General features: G+C 51.6%; 1 protein-coding gene across 27 annotated transcripts in view; it reads left to right on the forward strand.

Annotated features, from left to right (window-relative positions):
- Positions 1-22,500, forward strand: part of LOC139755581 (uncharacterized) — an 887,125-nt gene that overhangs the window by 319,409 nt on the left and 545,216 nt on the right. For all 27 annotated transcript variants that reach the window (XM_071674063.1, XM_071674071.1, XM_071674089.1 and 24 more), the window contains one exon: positions 8,175-8,377. In XM_071674063.1, coding sequence (XP_071530164.1) covers positions 8,175-8,377 — 203 coding nt within the window. The remainder of the gene's footprint in view (positions 1-8,174; positions 8,378-22,500) is intronic.

Raw genomic sequence — 22,500 nt, forward strand, 5'->3', positions numbered from 1 at the left:
ACGTCCTGTCGCTAAGTACCATCCCTTCCCATGAACGTTCAGCCCCGTCCCGTCCCGCGGGGCATCGTGTCCCCGTCCCATCGCGTTCCGGCCAGTACGCCCCCTCCATTTCTTCCCCCCGTCCCTCACCATGAAACACACTGTTCCACCACTACCGTCCCATATTCAATGCGCCATTCCATTCCATCCAGCCAAACCCGACCAAATCACCCGAACCACCGCACTGTGCTGTTGATTCCCCCTTCCGTCCGTTCCATCTCCCATAAACTCTCTCTCTCTCTCTCTCTCTCTCTCTCTCTCTCTCTCTCTCTCTCTCTCTCTCTCTCTCTCTCTCTCTCTCTCCCCATAATTTGTTCCTTCCTGGGAAATCAACTCCTGATCTCCATCCATTCCGCTAATTCCCCGATTCTGCTCCTTTTCTCATCCCGTTGCCCACCCCTTTCCAGACCTCTCTCTCTCTCTCCTCTCCCCCTCCCCGCCCCCCGCTCTACTCCCCGTTCACTTGCCAGCAGACACTAGGTGTCAGGGTGTATTGTGTGTGTGGAATTGGTCTGCTTGTGAGGGATACAGGGGGAGGGGGGGAGGGGTTTTGTGTCCGCTGACCACTGCTATGGGGAGCGAGGAGGGTTGAGGAGGGGGAGGAGGGTTGAGGAGGGGGAGGAGAGTTGAGGAGGGGGAGGAGAGTTGAGGGTTTTGGAGGCTGTTGTTGACGTGAGGGTTGGATGGTTTGGTAAGGTGTGTGTATATACCTCGTAGTACTGAGGACTGGACGGGTGGTAGGGGTTGTGTGGTTGGAACAGCTGTTGATGGCTTAATTGATGGTTCAGGGAAGTGTCAGGAGTGTAGGGTGTTAATGGCATTAGTGGTAGTTTAGGGAACTATCAGGGGAAAGCGTTGATGACTTAATTGATGGTGACTTTATTGATGATTTTTGGGGGGGGAGTAAAACGAGGTGTTTTAGGGCTGTTGATGTCTTCATTGATGGCTTGGGGAAGTGCCACATACATGCTTGGGCTGTTGATGTCTTGATTCTCGTGGGAATTACCAGGTGTAGAGGACGTTGATGATGAACCGTCTGTAGGATCACGAAACTATCACATACAGTTGTTAATGGGGTTTTAATCATTTGTTTTGTCTTTTTTTACATACTAGGTAGTTAGAGGCAGATATTGATGGCGCTATTGATGTCAAAAGATCCAGACAGTGTGGCAAGGGGTTTATTGATGACCTTTTATTATTTTGAGTGATAGTAGATTTATTGATTACTGTTGTTGATGATGTCATCAGCAGTGATTGCTCCCCTCGTACAGAACTGGGCTCATCAGACAAGTACTTCGTGTGTTCACGATCACCGTCTTCGTTCCTCGGGGTGTCCTCCTCGTTGAAGCCTTCGTCTTTAAGACAGTAGAGTTGTTGGTCGTGGCTCTTGTGTCATCAGGTTGTATTGCCCGTCTGTGTGTTTTCCCTCGCATGGCAATCCCGTGTTCGCTTCAGCAGGCATGGGTCATTGCCCTTATCTCGACTCTGCAGGTCTCTACCTGGAAGTAATATTCTACGAAGTTTTTTCTCTCCCCCCTCGTGTGTTTCATTTTCTTTTACCTTCTGTGATGGCCGACGTGGTAACGGAGAAGTGTACGACCCAGTCGTAAGGCAGCTCGGAAATGCGTTAGGGGACGAGCGCAGGTGAGCTCGCCGAGTTCATCTTATATGATCCCTTGATGCGTGTAGTTTAATATTCCGTCTCGTGGTTCATCAGTTGTCGTCTTAGTAATACAGAGCAAGAGTGTGGGAGGGGGATTTTATCACCCGCCTTCCTCTGTCCCCCGGGTCGTCCACTCTTGCATGAAGACCCTCTTCTTTCCACATCTCCTTGCGCAGACTCAGGGGCGGTGCTAGCAACGCACAGGCAAGGTTCCGCCCGCCCGTCTGCCGCTTGCGTCCAGGGGCGAGACTCGCCCGCAGCCCACGGCTCGTAATTTCTGCCAATTTACACACAGATTGTCTTTTAGTTTCGCCTCTCCTTGAATTTGATTGGTTCTTTATTTGTCTCTGATAATCCGGACTGTGAGATCTTTTTTTTTTTTTTGCGTGTCCCCCAAGAGCACTCATACCAGTAGGAGGAGGAGGAGTTTGGTGGTTTATATAGACGCTTGAGGTTGAACTTGAGCGTCCGCGCCAGCCAGCCAGGTAGGCAGGCAGGTTGGTTGACCTGTTGTTGTCTGGTTAGACCAGGCCCGAGACAGGTCCTCCTCGGCCGTTGGCTGGCTGCAACTTTGGCAAGATCCCCAAGCTCAGGTGGACCTGACTGTCCCGTGGATCACATCAAAGTTACGGCCGAAGGCCATATCGAGATCATCTTTGAACCACTCAAGACCGGGTGTTGAGAGAAGAGACCAGACGGACCACCACCATCTCACGGACCAGGCTCAGGCAGTCACCTGAGACCATTCCATTCACGCCCTTTGATCAGACCTTCTTCCTGGACCACGTCAAGGCACCGGAACTAACCAAGTTTGGCCATTTCGTCAGACCAGACGTCTGCTCGACGCTGCCCTAACTCAGCCAGAGCGGGGGAGACCTCCGCCCTCGCCCTTTCACCCGGGCGAAGGGAACTATAGAGAGGCTTGTCGGCCGCGCTACTCTGGACAATCTTGGCTCAATCTAAGTTAGGCGAGTTACGGCGGCTGGATGAGGCGAGGGGCTGGCCTTATACGGTGCTGATGGAGGTGGCGGACCCGCTGTGGCCCATCGACAGGTCTTCTTGCCAGACCTGTACAGGTCTGGTCTGTCATGCTGATGTGTAGGCCTGTCCTGACCTTCTAACTTACAGGTCTGGCCTGACCTGCACACTTACCTGCTGGCGCACAGGTGTGGCCTGACCTGCAAACTTACCTGCTGATGTAAAGGTCTGGCCTGACCTGCACACTTACCTGCTGGTGTACAGGTCTGGCCTGACCTGCAAACTTACCTGCTGGCGTACAGGTCTGGTCAGAAATTACAAAGACATACAAAGCCATACAAACAGCAGCAGACCACTGGGTCTGTACGAGGATGCTTGCGACATTGAAAGAGACCAGACAGTGAGTACTGTGGTAAGGGTAGAAAAAGCAAACAATGACCCCTTGACGCTCTTGAGATTCGTAAGTGACGAAGCAAACAATTGTATTTAACAAAGACATACACAGACGAACCAACTCGTCCGTTTGTCCCATATGCATATGTGTTTCCCGTAAAACTAGTTATATTCTTGAGCGATGATAGTACCATCTGTGGACCTCAGTCAAGACAACATCGCACGCTGCGCATATGCGCGAGAATGAAACACCTGCGCACTTTGAGAGCTTCGTGGAGGCCATCCTGTTATGACCTTGGTCCTGACTGCCTGTGACGTACACTCGAAGGTCTGTGAATTGTGGATTCGTGCCATCATGTGTGTTTATAGAGACGGGGATGAGACAGATCGTAATGTGATGTTGTGATTGTGACGAATGCAGAATATGTGTGTGTGTGTGTGTGTGTGTGTGTGTGTGTGTGTGTGTGTGTGTGTGTGTTTCCAATAGACCTTGGATGGAAGAAGGGTAGACTGAACGCTGAAGTACACGAGAGAATCCAAGCTTTTGCTCAGCAACCCCCCTATCCCTGATCACATCACTCCCTCCCCTCGTAACCCCCTACTTCAAGCTACATCCCCACCTCACCAACCAACCTCCACCCTCCCGCCACCATCCTTCATCAAACCTCAGGCCAAAACCTCACCTCTCCTCTCAACCAACCCTTCCTCCTCCTCCTCCTCCCCCACAAACCCCACACCTCCTAAACAGCCATCTCTGCCTCGTATAATAACCTCATTTCATCCCCTTCCCATCCCCTTTCCACTTACAAAAAAGAAAAGAAAAAAAAAGAACGGGGGCGGGATCATGATAGAGGAAATTACCAAGGGATAGAGGGCGAAAATGTCCAATATCCCGAGCCAGGCCGGGAGGGGCATCCTGTCCTCACATCATTTCATTGCAGATAGTACGTGGCTCAGCCTGTGTTACGCTCACACACACACACACACACACACACACACACACACACACACACACACACACCAGCTCGCTCTGGTCGACCTGGCGATCATATATCCTGAAGAAGTCTTACCAGGTGCGTCTCTCTTTAGGCAGGGGTGCCCCATCCATCCAGACATTACTGAAGTCCCGCTCTTCCTCCCCACTGACATCAGCCAGAGCTCGGGGGTCATTGTGTATTTTGAGGTCTCCACTGGACCAGTGAGGGGTGGGGTGGGGGTGATTTTGAGGTCTCCACTGGGGGGGCGCTGGACCAGTGAGGGGTGGGATGGGGGTGGGTGGTGACGGCTCTGTACCGTGATGGCACGTAATTATTCTGTCTTGTGTATCACAAGGGATGAATGACAGCCAGATTGTACTCTAATTGCTGTCAAAATGGTGGCATGACTCGGGGAAATTAAGAAGGGGGGGGGGGCGGTCATAAAGCACCTGTGCTGTATACAAAGTAATTACGGTGTTGATATTTTAGTTGCTGAATGAGAAGGTGATTTGTACCAGTGGACTCTTGGGGCGATAGACGCGAGGCTCGTAAGTCGTCGGTACGTGTGTGTGTGTGTGTGTGTGTGTGTGTGTGTGTGTGTTTGTGTGTGTGTGTGTGGCGTATCCTGTGTTCCTGACGTAACCCAGTACTTTGCTAACACCTCAAACAGGTCGTTACGACCTTTGAGCTCGACGGTACAGTGTTTGGGTACGAAGGCCTGCCGTGTGGCCAGGTTAAAGGTAAGGCCGACCTAATTACGGGTCGTGCCGTCTTGCTTAAAGGTCGTACCGTCGTGGTTAAGGGTCGTACAGTCGTAGTTCAAGGGTCGTATCGTCGTGGTCAAGGGTCGTTCCCTCGTGGCCTATTAGGGTCGTTCCGTCGTGGTCTGTAGGGTCGTTCCGTCGTAGTCAAGGATCGTACCGTCGTGGTCAAGGATCGTTCCATCGAGGTCGAGGGTCGTTCCATCGAGGTCGAAGCATCGTTCCATCGAGGTCGAGGGTCGTTCCATCGAGGTCGAGGGTCGTACTGTCGTGCTTGAAGTGTTTGATAGCAGTCATCTCTGCTCGTAGCCCCAGTGTGCATCAGAACGCGACATTACCCGTGCAAGTTGTGTGTCGCCTGCGTCACACGGACGCACCGTAGGATAATCTCGCACACACAGAGTAAGGTGGGCAAGACTTTTTACTTCCTCGCCTCTTGGTTTTATCAGTTGAACGTTGACCGCCTTGATATCCCCGGCTGTTGATCGGGTCCAAACCCACCACCACCACCGCGACTAAAGATAACCAACCAGCGTACATACATTCCCCCAACTTGCCATCATTATTAATTACTGACCATCCTGTTGTGTGTGTGTGTGTGTGTGTGTGTGTGTGTGTGTGTGTGCGTGCGCGAGCGGAGAACGGGGTGAAAAACAAAGCCCTTCGCACTGCCGAGAGAAGATCCCGATCACACTGAGAGCTAGAGGGAGACACGGAGGGAAGGGGAAGGAGGAGGAGGAGGAGGAGGAGAGAGTGGCATCACTCGTGGGTAATTTCAGTTGGATGGAGAGCCAAGCTTGTCGTAGGCAGGTGTGGGTTGGAGTATCCTCGCACATCCCCGGTAGTCTGAGTCTGTCACGGGCAGCCAATAGGAATTTCATTTTCGTTAATGACCTCCGGAGGTTCCGGGAACCTGATGGAACCATAATTACCCCGTCAAAGCGTCCGATGATGACGTTAGTCGATCATGCAAAAGATGCGCTGTAAGTTTTGGAGTCGGTGCGTTATCCTCCGGTACTGGGATGTGTTTGTGGTCCGGGTGAGGCTCGGTCTGGCGTGTGTGTGTGTGTGTGTGTGTGTGTGTGTGTGTGTGTGTGTGGTTAGGGAAGGTTGGGCTTAGTGTGGTGATCTCGTGGGGTTCAGATTAAAGATGTATGCTGGGGTGAAGTTGAACTTGTCATTGTGATGGGGTGAGGTTAAAGGGTGTTAATGTGATGGGGTGAGGGTAAGGGGTGTTAGTACAATGGGGTGTGAGGTTAAGGTTGTGTAGTGGGGTGTGAGGTTGAGGTTGTGTGGTAGGGTTGAGGTTGTGTGTGTGTGTGTGTGTGTGTGTGTGTGTGCCCCAAGTTAAGGGAGAGGCTAGGTGGGGTAGCGAGCTGGTGTTGTGTTGGGGGAGAGGGCTGTCCACCTCCAGGCCAGCTGGTAGTAAGGTTGAGGCGGAAATTACCAACATTACCTCTGTTGGCTGATGACGGCGGCCGGAACTCTGGTAATCAGGGTGGGTAGTGGTGTGTGGGGGGGCGGCCGGCGGCGGTGGCGGAGCCGACTGGGATGGTGAGGTATGAGGGGGGGAGTGGGGGGGGGGCAAAACTGGGGTGGCTTTAAGCAGATTGTGGTAATGTGGGGGGGGGGGGGTATAGGACAGGACCTTAAGGTCACTCGTGCTACCTTGTGTACAACGACTCAGACCCTTGGAGTACGACGGCTTAAGCCCCGCGGGTACGACGACTCAGCGCCCTGAGTACGATGACGACCCTTCGAGTACGATATTGCCCGCTGCAACGTCTTCTCACACAGGCGTAATTCATATATCGGCATTTTTTTATCCTGCGAGGGAGGTAGTGCATGGCTCACCGGGTTAGTAAGTCCCTCTCTCCACCTCTGACATTGCTGATTGGCTGGTGAATAATTGAATTACTCGTTAATGATGTAATGAGAGGGAGGGAGGCAGCAGGAGGAAGGAGCAGAGAGGGTGGGTGATGTAGGCTTGCACTGTGATAGCCGGCAAGTGTATTGTACACCTCTGTTGAGGCACTCAGGAATGAGGGGGTCAGGATTGCTTGTACACACACACACACACACACACACCAGCTGGCGTGGCTGAGGCCTTTGTGCCACGCAGGTATCTGAAGCCGGGGAAATATTCCCGAATCACGTAGCGGCGCTACCGGCGGGAGGTGGGGTGGGAGAGGAGGGAGGGGGAGGGGAGGCTTCCGAGAGAGTTGGTGTGGGGTGGTGGTGGTATCAGGGAGAGGGGGGGGGGAAGTCGGAACACCGCCTCCCGGAACTGCGGAGGTCTCTTGGGGTGGGAGGGTGGTGAGGTGGGTGTGCTTCCTCCAGAGACACACACACACACACACATACACAAGCGCGCTCGCGCGCGCCAAGGCCTCTGATACTAAATGGATTCCAAGACTGTTTGGGAAGACACTGTCTTGCCCCTGTGGCGTCCCCAAGTTCAGAAAGGCTGATAGGCAAGGCCTCTCTCCCTCTGATGACAACACCTCAACGCACTCCTCACCCATGACCATCGTAGTCTACCCATGAGTAAAAGAGACCCGTCATCGACACACGCATGAATCACAAGAACAGATAAGACTCTTAGACTCATCAATGAATATTCATCTTACCCACATGTCTTCCCCCCAGGTGGCGTCGCCTACGTCTATACACAGACGGGTCCCCCCTCACAATACACAGTAACACAGTCACGGAATTCTTATCATTTACCATTACCATTTTGATCATTACAAGGTAAACATCGATATCATCTGAACCAGTGTGTGTGTGTGTGTGTGTGTGTGTGTGTGTGTGTGTGTGTGTGTATGTGTGTGTGTATGTGTGTACAATAGATTGTTGCCAAGTTAGGAGAGACTTATGTAAACATTGTAAACTCATGTAAACGTTCGTGGTAAATTTTATTTTCCTTTTCGTGTGTGTGTATGTGTGAGTTAGTGTGTGTGTGTGTGTGTGTGTGTGTGTGTGAGAGAGAGAGAGAGAGAGAGAGAGAGAGAGAGAGAGAGAGAGAGGAGAGAGAGAGAGAGAGAGAGAGAGAGAGAGAGACAGTCTAACCTTGACGGTGATGTGTCATAAGTTCACGGATTTACCAATCCGTGAGGAAAAAAAAAAGAAAAAGAAAAGAAAGACAGATGGGGTGAGTTTTGCCCCTCCGCCATTTTCGGAGGGGTGAGCTGCACACAGCTTGCTAGCTACAGCAGCTGCTGCTGCTGCTGTGGTGGTGGTGGTGGTGGCGGTGGTGGTGGCAGCAGCTGTGGAGTGATCCTCCAGCTGTGTGGTGTGGTAGGGGATGGGTGGTAGGGTCACTTATACTCACACTGGACGTCTTCCTCTCCTCCATTTCAGGAATAGCAGTAGTAGGCGAGAGCCTCAGCAGTTGCAGCTGCAGCAGCAGCAGCCGCAGCCGCAGCCGCAGCAGCCCGGCAGCGGGCAGGAGTCCCAGCAGCAGTCGCCGCAGCAGCACCAGCAGCAGTTGGAGGCGGCGGCGGCGGCGGCGGCGGCGGCGGCGGAGGTTACCCATACCCCGGAGCACGGGCGTCATGAAGATGGTGAGTGTTGCTCTTGCTCTCGTCTCCTGAGGGAGGACCTGTCATGTAGGACCTGAGGGAGGACCTGTCATGTATGACCTGAGGGAGGACCTGTCATGTCGGACCTGAGGGAAGGACTTGTCATGTAGGACCTGAGGGAGGACCTGTCATGTCGAACCTTAGGGAGGACCTGAGGGAGGACCTGTCATGTCGGACCTGAGGGAGGACCTGTCATGTCGGACCTGAGGGAGGCCCTGTCATGTTGGACCTGAGGGAGGACCTGTCATGTCGGACGTGTGTTCATGGCAGCAGTTCAACCCATTTCCTCCCTCAAACATCGACTCTAGTGTTTCACTTCCCGTGTGTGTGTGTGTGTGGCAGCATTTCCTACCTCCCCATTATCATTATCAGTCTCTCTGTCTGTCTGTCTCTCTGTCTGTCTGTCTGTCTCTGTCTCTCTGTGTCTTTGCCATAATGAGGTCCTCTCGCCCCTAACCTCCCCCGGGGATGTGTTGATTCCTCTCGATGATCTTGGGGGAGGGAACGAGGAGGTGTGCTGGGTGAGGAGTCGGTCGTGGGGTGAGGAGCAAGACACTTCCCTCCTCTCTTTCTTCCCCTCCTCCTCACCCCTACCACAACCACAACCACCTTCCCACCACGGGGGCTAAAGACCAAGGGTTATGGTCAAGTGCTCAGGTGTAGAATGATGCGTCGGGAGCACCGCCAGACGTGTAGAGATCATACAGGTGTGTGTGTGCGTGGAGTTGAAGGAGCCAAACGCAGTTGTTTGTATAGCATTTGGGGACCACTTGAATGAGGGCAGTTTGGGGGCCACACCACAGATGATGGGCAGCAGCGCATCTCTCTCTCTCTCTCTCTCTCTCTCTCTCTCTCTCTCTCTCTCTCTCTCTCTCTCTCTCTCTCTCTCTCCCTGGCTGTTTCATCCTGGCCCACATTACCAGCGACTACGGCCTATTAGCGTCGGCTGGCGTCCAATCTGAGCTTAACTTCACTTTCGAGGAAGACTGATCAGTGGACCGGTCTGAGGGGGCTGCTGTGTGTTGATGGTGCGGCCGCTGGCTGGTTGGAACTCCCAAAGGCCGGGTCAAAGGCCAGGCATTGATTCCCAAGGGCTTTACCCTCCTGCCGAAGGGCATGAATACTTGCTGAGCTGCTCAAATCGAAAGGATTCTTATATATATATATATATATATATATATATATATATATATATATATATATATATATATGTATATATATATATATATATATATATATATATATATATATATATATATATATATATATATATATATATATACACACCTCACTCAATTTTTGGAATAGGTAGAATGTTTCTGGCGAATGAGGAACGGCGGAAGCCAATAGCCAGCTACCATATTTCAGAGCGGAGAAGAAGAAGAAGCGGATGAGAGTCGTGCCCACCTTGTTACGTCACCCGTGAAAACCAGAGCTCTTGTCTCCCATTCTCTCAGGCATTCCGGACAGGCCTAGGGCTGGGGATAAGGAGAGAAAGAATACTTCCCACGTATTCCCTGCGTGTCCTAAAAGGCGTCTAAAAAGGGGAGGGAGCGGAGGTGCTGAAAATCCTCCCCTGCAGTTTTTACTTTTCCAAAAGAAGGAGCAGAGAAGGGGGTCAAGTGAGGATTTATCCCTCTTAGGCTCAGTCCTCTCTTCTTAATGCTACCTCGCTCATGCGGGAAACGGCGAATGTGTCTGAAAAAAAGAAAAAAAAGACGAGAAAATATATGATAGATTCATCTTTCAACCTAAAGAAAGAATGAACGAATACCGTTGCTAGGTTAAGGCAGGACGGTGTCGTATATATGTATTATACAGCGAAAATAATGATTACCATTCATTAGAAATCATATCTTTAAACATATTCAGCGACAGCAAATGATAACTTTCCCACAGAACCTTCCCGTAGACCCTTCCTTCTCAAGGAAAACAAGGAAGGGAAGAGGTGGGATGGGAGATTAAAGGGAAAATCTGACAAACCAACCGGTAATTGACAGTATTGACGTGAGAGAGATTAATTTCCTGTAAAGTGAGCGGGACCCCCACATTATATAAATCATTTATGAAGATATATATTTTTTTTTTATCACTATATATCCTGAGGGGCCCCTTGGAATGGGGCTCCTGCAACTTCCAGGTGCTCTTCCCGCAGGAGCAGGGAAGTGCTAGACTCCCGTGGTGTGAGCAGGGGGTCTGGACGGGGCTTTACCTGTCGTTGCTCATGTTGATGCAGCCCAGGTAATATTGACACGATTTTTGACTTGTTTCAGCTGAGGTGGTGTGGAGGGCTTGTAGAGTGGGATGAACTGGTGTGGTACTGGTGGCTTGTAGAGGGGGTTGAACTGGTGTGGTTTTGGTGGTTTGTAGAGGGGGTTGAACTGGTGTGGTTTTGGTGGTTTGTAGAGGGGTTGAACTGGTGTGGTTTTGGTGGTTTGTAGAGGGGTTGAACGGTGTGGTATGGTGGTTTGTAGGGTTAACGGGTGGTACTTGTGAGGGTTTAAACTGGGCTGGTATTGGGGCTTGGGAAGGGGTTGAACTGGGCAGGTACCTGGGCTTGTGGTGGGGTTGAACTGAGCAGGTATTGTGGTCTTGCCTAATGTCTATGCCAGACGTGAAAGGTTTGGAGACACTCACGATGCAAACACGAGAGCCAGACTTTACGAGACCTTTGCAAGCCACATGTACGGAACCGAGACGCCAGACGTACAAGAGCGGTACATAATATGGTTGTTTATCGAGACGTGAACAAGCTTTTTACGAGATATACGTAAGCTTTTACCAGACATATACTATCCTTGTACGAGACGACGACACACTAGCCTTGTTCAAGGCACGAACGTTCCTTGCACGACTTTCAACGGGCCTTTCTCCGAGACGTGAAGGAGCGAGACGTGTGCGGTACGAGAGCGAGCCGTGCAACGAGGGGCGTCTGAGGTCTTCAGCCGGCGGGAAAAGACGGCATCTGGTGCTGTCGATCGCCGCCCGGGTTGCCTCCTGTTTTTTCAAGAGTAGCTAATTAGGATTTCCCCGCCACGGCGGCAGACAGACGGTGATGGTGGTCGGGTGGTGGGGTAGTGGAAGACGGACGGACGGACGGGGTGGTGATGGTGTAGGACAGACGGACGGACGGACGGACGTGCTGGTTGATGGCGATGAAGTTGCTTCAGCTGCCGTTACCAGCTTCTGGTGTCCTGTTTCGTCTTCCTGGGAGTGTGCTGTTTCTCGTTTGTTTAGATGGGTGTCTATCACCTTACATGATGGTGAGGAGCGAGAGAGTAACGCCACAGTGGTCTGCTGGGTAGGCACAGTGTTGATAGAGCTGTGGGGGAGCTGCGGGTTCAGGATTAGGTGAGATGGTGAGATTGACTGAGGTAAAGCCGGATGAGGTTGGGTAGGCGCCCGTGGCGATGATAATGGAGACGTGAGGTGTAGTGTGGCAGGCCATCCGTGAGAGTGTTGACGTGAATGCCGCGTATCGTGGGACTCCTTCTGAAGGGAGGAGGCGTTGGCGAGGTCCTGGGACGGGCCTCGGTATATGAACGACTTCACTGATGCCAAAGTATTATTGAGGCAAAATGAGTCGGCCACGCCGATAGTGTCAATTGTATGGGCGTGGCCACCAAATCATGATGATGGGCCCCATGGGGTTTAGAGGAGCGCCGTGACGGCAGAAGTCAACAACGCGAAGGGATAACCCGTTGTGGATGTCATCACCGTTTATGCGCTTGGTCACTCAAGGTCACACTAGGTTAATCCCAAATGGCTCATGAGATAATTACAGTGGACCAGATGTCGAAATGCTGGCTGGCCGTGAGAGAGATTTCATCACAACATCTAGTTGCTGCCAGCCAACTTCAGCAGGATTTAGAAGAGTGACAGTGGGGAATGCTTCCACACGTTCTTGCGTGGAGTCGGGTGTGTTGCCTTGGTCTCAAATATGTTGTGTTTGGGGAGTGTCGTCTTGTGAGGATGATCTTGAGTCCTCTACATGTTTGTGTTGGTTGACAGCTCCTACAGGTGGGTCGAACAAGAGTAGTGTTGCGTGTTGTCCCTCCTCGGTATTGAGGGAGTCCTGTAGTAAACTGAAAATATCTATGAGTGAGAGAGGATGATTAGAATTAGCGTTTTGATGCTAACTTTGAATTAGAACGTGGTTGTTCAATTTGATGTACGGTAACGGACGAGTTTGATTAGTTGTGCATGTTGTCGGCTGAGGAACCGTCAGTCTCTGAAACGAACTACTTGTTGGGCTTGTTAGGTTTCGCTGGCTTGTTTGGGAGGGATGCATCTCTTTTAGGCGCTTGTGGTTCGTATTGAAGTAAACCGTTGTATTCTGTAAGACGACAGACGACTGTACAGTGTGACGTAAATCCCTGAGCACGACGGTACCCAAGGGCCTTACCGTCGTGCTTAAGGGATTTACCGTCGTGCTCAAGGGCCGTACCGTCGTGCTCAAGGGCTGTACTGTCGTGCTCAGGGGCTGTACCATCGTGTTTAAGGGCCGTACCGTCGCGCTCAAGGGCCTTACAGTCGTGTTTAAGGGTCGTACCGTCGTGCTCAAGGGCCGTACCGTCGTGCTCAAAGGATATGACTGTCGTGCCAAGAGGTTTAAAAAGTCTGGCGTTGAGCATTCCCGGCGTGTTGAGCGCCCTTGGCAGCAGAGAGAGAGAGAGAGAGAGAGAGAGAGAGAGAGAGAGAGAGAGAGAGAGAGAGAGGGAGACCTGTCATGTCGAACCTTAGGGAGGACCTGAGGGAGGACCTGTCATGTATGACCTGAGGGAGGACCTGTCATGTCGGACCTGAGGGAAGGACTTGTCATGTAGGACCTGAGGGAGGACCTGTCATGTCGAACCTTAGGGAGGACCTGAGGGAGGACCTGTCATGTCGGACCTGAGGGAGGACCTGTCATGTCGGACCTGAGGGAGGCCCTGTCATGTTGGACCTGAGGGAGGACCTGTCATGTCGGACGTGTGTTCATGGCAGCAGTTCAACCCATTTCCTCCCTCAAACATCGACTCTAGTGTTTCACTTCCCGTGTGTGTGTGTGTGTGTGTGGCAGCATTTCCTACCTCCCCATTATCATTATCAGTCTCTCTGTCTGTCTGTCTCTCTGTCTGTCTGTCTGTCTCTGTCGCTCGTGTCTTTGCCATAATGAGGTCCTCTCGCCCTTACCTCCTCCCCCCGGAGATGTGTTTGATTCCTCTCGATGATCTTGGGGGAGGGAACGAGGAGGTGTGCTGGGTGAGGAGTGAGTCGGTCGAGGGGTGGGAGCAAGGGGACACTGCCTATCTCTTTCTTCCCCGACCTCCTCACCCCTACCACAACCACAACCACCTTCCCACCACGGGGGCTAAAGACCAGGGTTATGGTCAAGTGCTCAGGTGTAGAATGATGCGTCGGGAGCACCGCCAACTTGTAGAGATCATACAGGTGTGTGTGTGCGTGGAGTTGAAGGGAGCCAACGCAGTTGTTTGTATAGCATTTGGGGACCACTACTTGAATGAGGGCAGTTTGGGGGGCCACACCACAGATGATGGGCAACAGCGCATCTCTCTCTCTCTCTCTCTCTCTCTCTCTCTCTTCTCTCTCTCTCTCTCTCTCTCTCTCTCCTCTCTCTCTCTCTCTCTCTCCCTGGCTGTTTCATCCTGGCCCACATTACCAGCGACTACGGCCTATTAGCGTCGGCTGGCGTCCAATCTGAGCTTAACTTCACTTTCGAGGAAGACTGATCAGTGGACCGGTCTGAGGGGGCTGCTGTGTGTTGATGGTGCGGCCGCTGGCTGGTTGGAACTCCCAAAGGCCGGTCAAAGGCCAGGCATTGATTCCCAAGGCTTTACCATCCTGCCGAAGGGCATGAATACTTGCTGAGCTGCTGAATCGAAAGGATTCTTATATATATATATATATATATATATTATATATATATATATATATATAATATATATATATATATATTTATATATATATATTATATATTATATATATATATATTTATATATATACACACCTCACTCAATTTTTGGAATAGGTAGAATGTTTCTGGCGAATGAGGAACGGCGGAAGCCAATAGCCAGCTACCATATTTCAGAGCGGAGAAGAAGAAGAAGCGGATGAAGTCCGTGCCCAACTTGTTATCTCACCGTGAAAAACCAAGAGCTCTTGTCTCCCATTCCTCTCAGGCATTCCGGACAGGCCTAGGGCTGGGGATAAGGAGAGAAAGAATACTTCCCACGTATTCCCTGCGTGTCCTAAAAGGCGTCTAAAAGGGGAGGGAGCGGAGGTGCTGAAAATCCTCCCCTGCAGTTTTTACTTTTTCCAAAAGAAGGAGCAGAGAATGGGTCAGTGAGGATTTATCCCTCTTAGGCTCAGTCCTCTCTTCTTAATGCTACCTCGCTCATGCGGAAACGGCGAATGTGTCTGAAAAAAAGAAAAAAAAGACGAGAAAATATATGATAGATTCATCTTTCAACCTAAAGAAAGAATGAACGAATACCGTTGCTAGGTTAAGGCAGGACGGTGTCGTATATATGTATTATACAGCGAAAATAATGATTACCATTCATTAGAAATCATATCTTTAAACATATTCAGCGACAGCAAATGATAACTTTCCCACAGAACCTTCCCGTAGACCCTTCCTTCTCAAGGAAAACAAGGAAGGGAAGAGGTGGGATGGGAGATTAAAGGGAAAATCTGACAAACCAACCGGTAATTGACAGTATTGACGTGAGAGAGATTAATTTCCTGTAAAGTGAGCGGGACCCCCACATTATATAAATCATTTATGAAGATATATATTTTTTTTTTATCACTATATATCCTGAGGGGCCCCTTGGAATGGGGCTCCTGCAACTTCCAGGTGCTCTTCCCGCAGGAGCAGGGAAGTGCTAGACTCCCGTGGTGTGAGCAGGGGGTCTGGACGGGGCTTTACCTGTCGTTGCTCATGTTGATGCAGCCCAGGTAATATTGACACGATTTTTGACTTGTTTCAGCTGAGGTGGTGTGGAGGGCTTGTAGAGTGGGATGAACTGGTGTGGTACTGGTGGCTTGTAGAGGGGGTTGAACTGGTGTGGTTTTGGTGGTTTGTAGAGGGGGTTGAACTGGTGTGGTTTTGGTGGTTTGTAGAGGGGGTTGAACTGGTGTGGTTTTGGTGGTTTGTAGAGGGGTTGAACAGGTGTGGTACTGGTGGCTTGAGGGTTTAAACTGGGCTGGTATTGGGGCTTGGGAAGGGGTTGAACTGGGCAGGTACCTGGGCTTGTGGTGGGGTTGAACTGAGCAGGTATTGTGGTCTTGCCTAATGTCTATGCCAGACGTGAAAGGTTTGGAGACACTCACGATGCAAACACGAGAGCCAGACTTTACGAGACCTTTGCAAGCCACATGTACGGAACCGAGACGCCAGACGTACAAGAGCGTACATAATATGTTGTTTATCGAGACGTGAACAAGCTTTTACGAGATATACGTAAGCTTTTACCAGACATATACTATCCTTGTACGAGACGACGACACACTAGCCTTGTTCAAGGCACGAACGTTCCTTGCACGACTTTCAACGGGCCTTTCTCCGAGACGTGAAGGAGCAGACGTGTGCGGTACGAGAGGAGCCGTGCAACGAGGGGCGTCTGAGGTCTTCAGCCGGCGGAAAAGACGGCATCTGGTGCTGTCGATCGCCGCCCGGGTTGCCTCCTGTTTTTTCAAGAGTAGCTAATTAGGATTTCCCCGCCAAGGCGGCAGACAGACGGTGATGGTGGTCGGGTGGTGGGGTAGTGGAAGCGGACGGACGGACGGACGGGGTGGTGATGGTGTAGGACAGACGGACGGACGGACGGACGTGCTGGTTGATGGCGATGAAGTTGCTTCAGCTGCCGTTACCAGCTTCTGGTGTCCTGTTTCGTCTTCCTGGGAGTGTGCTGTTTCTCGTTTGTTTAGATGGGTGTCTATCACCTTACATGATGGTGAGGAGCGAGAGAGTAACGCCACAGTGGTCTGCTGGGTAGGCACAGTGTTGATAGAGCTGTGGGGGGAGCTGCGGGTTCAGGATTAGGTGAGATGGTGAGATTGACTGAGGTAAAGCCGGATGAGGTTGGGTAGGCGCCCGTGGCGATGATAATGGAGACGTGAGGTGTAGTGTGGCAGGCCATCCGTGAGAGTGTTGACGTGAATGCCGCGTATCGTGGGACTCCTTCTGAAGGGAGGAGGCGTTGGCGAGGTCCTGGGACGGGCCTCGGTATATGAACGACTTCACTGATGCCAAAGTATTATTGAGGCAAAATGAGTCGGCCACGCCGATAGTGTCAACTGTATGGGCGTGGCCACCAAATCATGATGATGGGCCCCATGGGGTTTAGAGGAGCGCCGTTGACGGCAGAAGTCAACAACGCGAAGGGATAACCCGTTGTGGATGTCATCACCGTTTATGCGCTTGGTCACTCAAGGTCACACTAGGTTAATCCCAAATGGCTCATGAGATAATTACAGTGGACCAGATGTCGAAATGCTTGCTGGCCGTGAGAGAGATTTCATCACAACATCTAGTTGCTGCCAGCCAACTTCAGCAGGATTTAGAAGAGTGACAGTGGGAAATGCTTCCACACATTCTTGTCTAGGAGTCGGGTGTGTTGCCTTGGTCTCAAATATGTTGTGTTTGGGGAGTGTCGTCTTGTGAGGAGAATCTTGAGTCCTCTACATGTTTGAGTTGGTTGACAGCTCCTACAGGTGGGTCGAACAAGAGTAGTGTTGCGTGTTGTTCCTCCACGTTATTGAGGGACTCCTGTAGTAAACTGAAACTGAAAATATCTATGAGTGAGTAAGTATGATTAGAATTAGCGTTTTGATGCTAACTTTGAATTAGAACGTGGTTGTTCAATTTGATGTACGGTAACGGACGAGTTTGATTAGTTGTGCATGTTGTCGGCTGAGGAACCGTCAGTCTCTGAAACGAACTACTTGTTGGGCTTGTTAGGTTTCGCTGGCTTGTTTGGGAGGGATGCATCTCTTTTAGGCTGCGTTGTGGTTCGTTTTTGAGGTAAACCGTTGTATTCTGTAAGACGACAGACGACTGTACAGTGTGACGTAAATCCCTGAGCACGACGGTACGACCCTTGAGCACGACGGTACGACCCTTGAGCACGACGGTACGACCCTTGAGCACGACGGTACGACCCTTGAGCACGACGGTACGACCCTTGAGCACGACGGTACGACCCTTGAGCACGACGGTACGACCCTTGAGCACGACGGTACGACCCTTGAGCACGACGGTACGACCCTTGAGCACGACGATACGACCCTTGAGCACGACGATACGACCCTTGAGCACGACGGTACGACCCTTGAGCACGACGATACGACCCTTGAGCACGACGATACGACCCTTGAGCACGACGATACGACCCTTGAGCACGACGGTACGACCCTTGAGCACGACGATACGACCCTTGAGCACGACGGTACGACCCTTGAGCACGACGATACGACCCTTGAGCACGACGGTACGACCCTTGAGCACGACGGTACGACCCTTGAGCACGACGATACGACCCTTGAGCACGACGATACGACCCTTGAGCACGACGATACGACCCTTGAGCACGACGGTACGACCCTTGAGCACGACGGTACGACCCTTGAGCACGACGATACGACCCTTGAGCACGACGATACGACCCTTGAGCACGACGATACGACCCTTGAGCACGACGGTACGACCCTTGAGCACGACGGTACGACCCTTGAGCACGACGATACGACCCTTGAGCACGACGGTACGACCCTTGAGCACGACGATACGACCCTTGAGCACGACGATACGACCCTTGAGCACGACGATACGACCCTTGAGCACGACGGTACGACCCTTGAGCACGACGATACGACCCTTGAGCACGACGATACGACCCTTGAGCACGACGGTACGACCCTTGAGCACGACGGTACGACCCTTGAGCACGACGATACGACCCTTGAGCACGACGATACGACCCTTGAGCACGACGGTACGACCCTTGAGCACGACGATACGACCCTTGAGCACGACGGTACGACCCTTGAGCACGACGATACGACCCTTGAGCACGACGGTACGACCCTTGAGCACGACGGTACGACCCTTGAGCACGACGGTACGACCCTTGAGCACGACGATACGACCCTTGAGCACGACGATACGACCCTTGAGCACGACGATACGACCCTTGAGCACGACGGTACGACCCTTGAGCACGACGATACGACCCTTGAGCACGACGATACGACCCTTGAGCACGACGGTACGACCCTTGAGCACGACGGTACGACCCTTGAGCACGACGATACGACCCTTGAGCACGACGATACGACCCTTGAGCACGACGGTACGACCCTTGAGCACGACGGTACGACCCTTGAGCACGACGATACGACCCTTGAGCACGACGGTACGACCCTTGAGCACGACGGTACGACCCTTGAGCACGACGATACGACCCTTGAGCACGACGATACGACCCTTGAGCACGACGGTACGACCCTTGAGCACGACGGTACGACCCTTGAGCACGACGGTACGACCCTTGAGCACGACGATACGACCCTTGAGCACGACGGTACGACCCTTGAGCACGACGGTACGACCCTTGAGCACGACGGTACGACCCTTGAGCACGACGGTACGACCCTTGAGCACGACGGTACGACCCTTGAGCACGACGGTACGACCCTTGAGCACGACGATACGACCCTTGAGCACGACGGTACGACCCTTGAGCACGACGATACGACCCTTGAGCACGACGGTACGACCCTTGAGCACGACGGTACGACCCTTGAGCACGACGATACGACCCTTGAGCACGACGGTACGACCCTTGAGCACGACGGTACGACCCTTGAGCACGACGGTACGACCCTTGAGCACGACGATACGACCCTTGAGCACGACGGTACGACCCTTGAGCACGACGGTACGACCCTTGAGCACGACGATACGACCCTTGAGCACGACGGTACGACCCTTGAGCACGACGGTACGACCCTTGAGCACGACGGTACGACCCTTGAGCACGACGATACGACCCTTGAGCACGACGGTACGACCCTTGAGCACGACGGTACGACCCTTGAGCACGACCTTACGACCCTTGAACACGATGATAGGATCCTTGAGCACGACGGTACGACCCTTAAGCACGATGATACGAACCTTGAGCACGACTGCACGACACTTGAGCACGACTGCACGGCACTTGGTGTGATGGCCACTATACCACCCACGGAGTCGTACCTGTCTAGCTCAGAGGTCGTTAGCGTTGCAGCGTCGTAACTCCAGTCACCTTCGTAACTGTAGTCGACCTCGTAACTGTAGTCGTCCTTGTAATTGTAGTCGACCATGTAACTCATTCACTCGTCCACGTCCCATTGGAGGACCTCCCTGTCGGTCTGTAGGTTCGAAACGAATTAATCCACGAGAAATGATTACTGTAATTACGCGAGGCCTTTGGTAAGGGTGTGATTGTTACAGTGAGTTACACCTCCACCCGGGAGGGTGACAGGTAAGACGTAAGGGCGATACGTAACTCTTGAGGGCGATATGTAACATTTGAGGGTGACAGATGATACTTAAGGGTGACAGGTAATACTTGAGGTTAAAAGGTAAGACGTAAGGGCGACATGTAAAACTTCAGGGCGATATGCAACACTTGAGGGTGACATGTGATACTTAAGGATGACATGTAATACTCAAGGGTGACAGTTTACACTTCAGAGGGTTTGTCGTCCTCACGTCGATATTTGAAGGCAGCCAACACCCTCCCAGTGTTAGCTGACATTATTCCATCATATATCACCATTATAGCCACTGCATATACATATATAAGTATTATATATGACCGTGTCTGGTCTCGCTCTGTGATGTAGATGTTTGTAAACACACGACGTTGATAATGGGGTCTGGGAGCACTTGACTTAGGTGTGTTGATTTTCATCATCCTCTGCTGTGGCTAGTTGTGGTGGTGTGGTTGTGTTTGACATACAGAGGGGCCTCAAAGCCATTACCAGCCGGCTCTTTCAGCCAGTGGTCAAGCCATCACCAGCAGCCTCTGTCAAAGCCAGCGGTCAAGCGGTGTGCAGGGCCACAAAAGCCCTTAACCCGTCCTCCTCGTCAGCCTTATCTTTCCCCAGGACGATCAATGGCGTCGCCTTGATGATGTCCCCCTGATTGCCTTTAATTGGCAGGAGGCTATTCTACCTATTACGCCCAGATGGCCGTAGGGGACGTATTCCCACTTAATAATACTTACCAGTTTGTCAGGTAATCTATTTCCTCGGGTGGTATATGTACTGCAGGAGGTGTAGTAGTATCCTGTGTGGCTTGTGTGCTGTGGACAGAGGGAATGTGTGTGGGTTCTGTGTCTTATGTATCGTCGCCTATTTGTCCTGTACGGGGAGGGGAAATTTGCACTCCAGGGGCGCCGCCCCTCCGCGCGCCCCCATCGCTGGAACATTCTCTTGTATCACACAGTTTCTTAATTATGTATACTGTCGACAGTCACAGTGTCATCATCCGGTTTTATTACAGTCATCCATTTCTCTCGTGTTCTAAAAGTAGTTCTTTACGTCTTGTGTAGCAAGTGTTCCTTCCTTCCTTCCTTCCTTCCTTCCTTACTATCATGTTATGGCCTCTGGTCGTTCTACCCTAGCAGCTTTCGAAGAACACTTTTCCGCTGACGTCCGCAACAGACCACGCTCGCCAGGGTGGCCCGTGTGTGTGTGTGTGTGTGTGTGTGTGTGTGTGTGTGTGTGTGTGTGTGTGTGTGTGTAGTTCAGCAGCTTTTCCCTGTCTCCTTTCTCAAAGATAGGCATGACGTTTGCCATCTTCCGCCAACCACCTTAGCGCTTTCTTCTTTTTCTTTTCTTTCTTCAGCGATCTGATGAGTAACATTTCAGGTGGTTTAGCAAGTACATCTCCACACACACATCTTCATTACACGTGGAGAAACTTTCATGAGGACCATGAGCCTGATGAGGGGGTCACGGCTCAAATTTTCTCATGTCTTCAGTTATTTCAGTGCCTCTCGATGCCTCCTCCATCATCACCACCTCCTCCTCCCTCTCCTTCTCCTCCTCCTTCTCCTCCTCCTCCTCCTCCTCCTCCTCCTCCTCCTCCTCCTCATCATCATCATCATCCTCATCATCCTCCTCCCTCTCTTCTTCTTCCACTGCGAAAACACTTCTGAACTTGACATTCAGCTCCTTACGTATGCATCTCTCATCCTCTCTTGACTATCTGCGCAGAATCCCTTAATGTAATTTGTTGCTGACTAATTGACAATTTACTTATGCTGAAACCTATGGAAGTGGATTATATTTCACGTCCATAGTAATAATAATGTTCTTGTTCGACGTTTCTCTGTCTCTTTGCTTTCTTATCGTGTGTACTCGTATCTTGCTATCTTATTCCTTATCATCGCTGGCTGGCTGAGACTGGCGTGTGTCTCGTCTTTATCTTCGTCACACCAAATCACGAAGCTCTTCCTCTTCCTCCTCCTCCGCTGTCGGGCATCTGGTGTTGAACCACCCCTCCCTCCCACCTCCTCAGCCTTCCCTTTATATATATATTTGGAATTCGTGGTACTCGCTGCGCTGTTCCCTCTCCTTCGGTGTAAAATTTCGCGGAGTCTTCCCCCGCAGTGCCCAGCAGGTGGGTCCCTAGCCGTGGCACACTCGTCGTCCGTAATGTTGCCATAGAAGCTGTCCAGTTCTCTGGGTGTGGTGTCCATGATCCTGCCTCATCTGTGTGTGTGTGTGTGTGTGTGTGTGTGTGAGTCGCCCCTCATCTGTGCTTTGTTTTCTTTTTCCTTTTTTTTTTGTTTTACGTTCTCATTTGATGCGGCGATCAGAGTAGAGTTACGTGATCTCTCTCTCTCTCTCTCTCTCTCTCTCTCTCTCTCTCTCTCTCTCTCTCTCTCTCTCTCTCTCGCCGTAGGCACGACACATTGTTGCCACGTCTCTATTGCTTCTATACCTTGCTTAACTAACTACCTTCTACCTCCTGCCTGCCTGCCTGCCTGCCTTAAGTGGCTCTTAAGATGAGCCTAACCATTATCTGGTCTTCCACTTGATTG

The sequence above is a fragment of the Panulirus ornatus genome, chromosome 19 (genome assembly GCF_036320965.1).
Source record: "Panulirus ornatus isolate Po-2019 chromosome 19, ASM3632096v1, whole genome shotgun sequence".
NCBI lineage: Eukaryota > Metazoa > Arthropoda > Malacostraca > Decapoda > Palinuridae > Panulirus > Panulirus ornatus.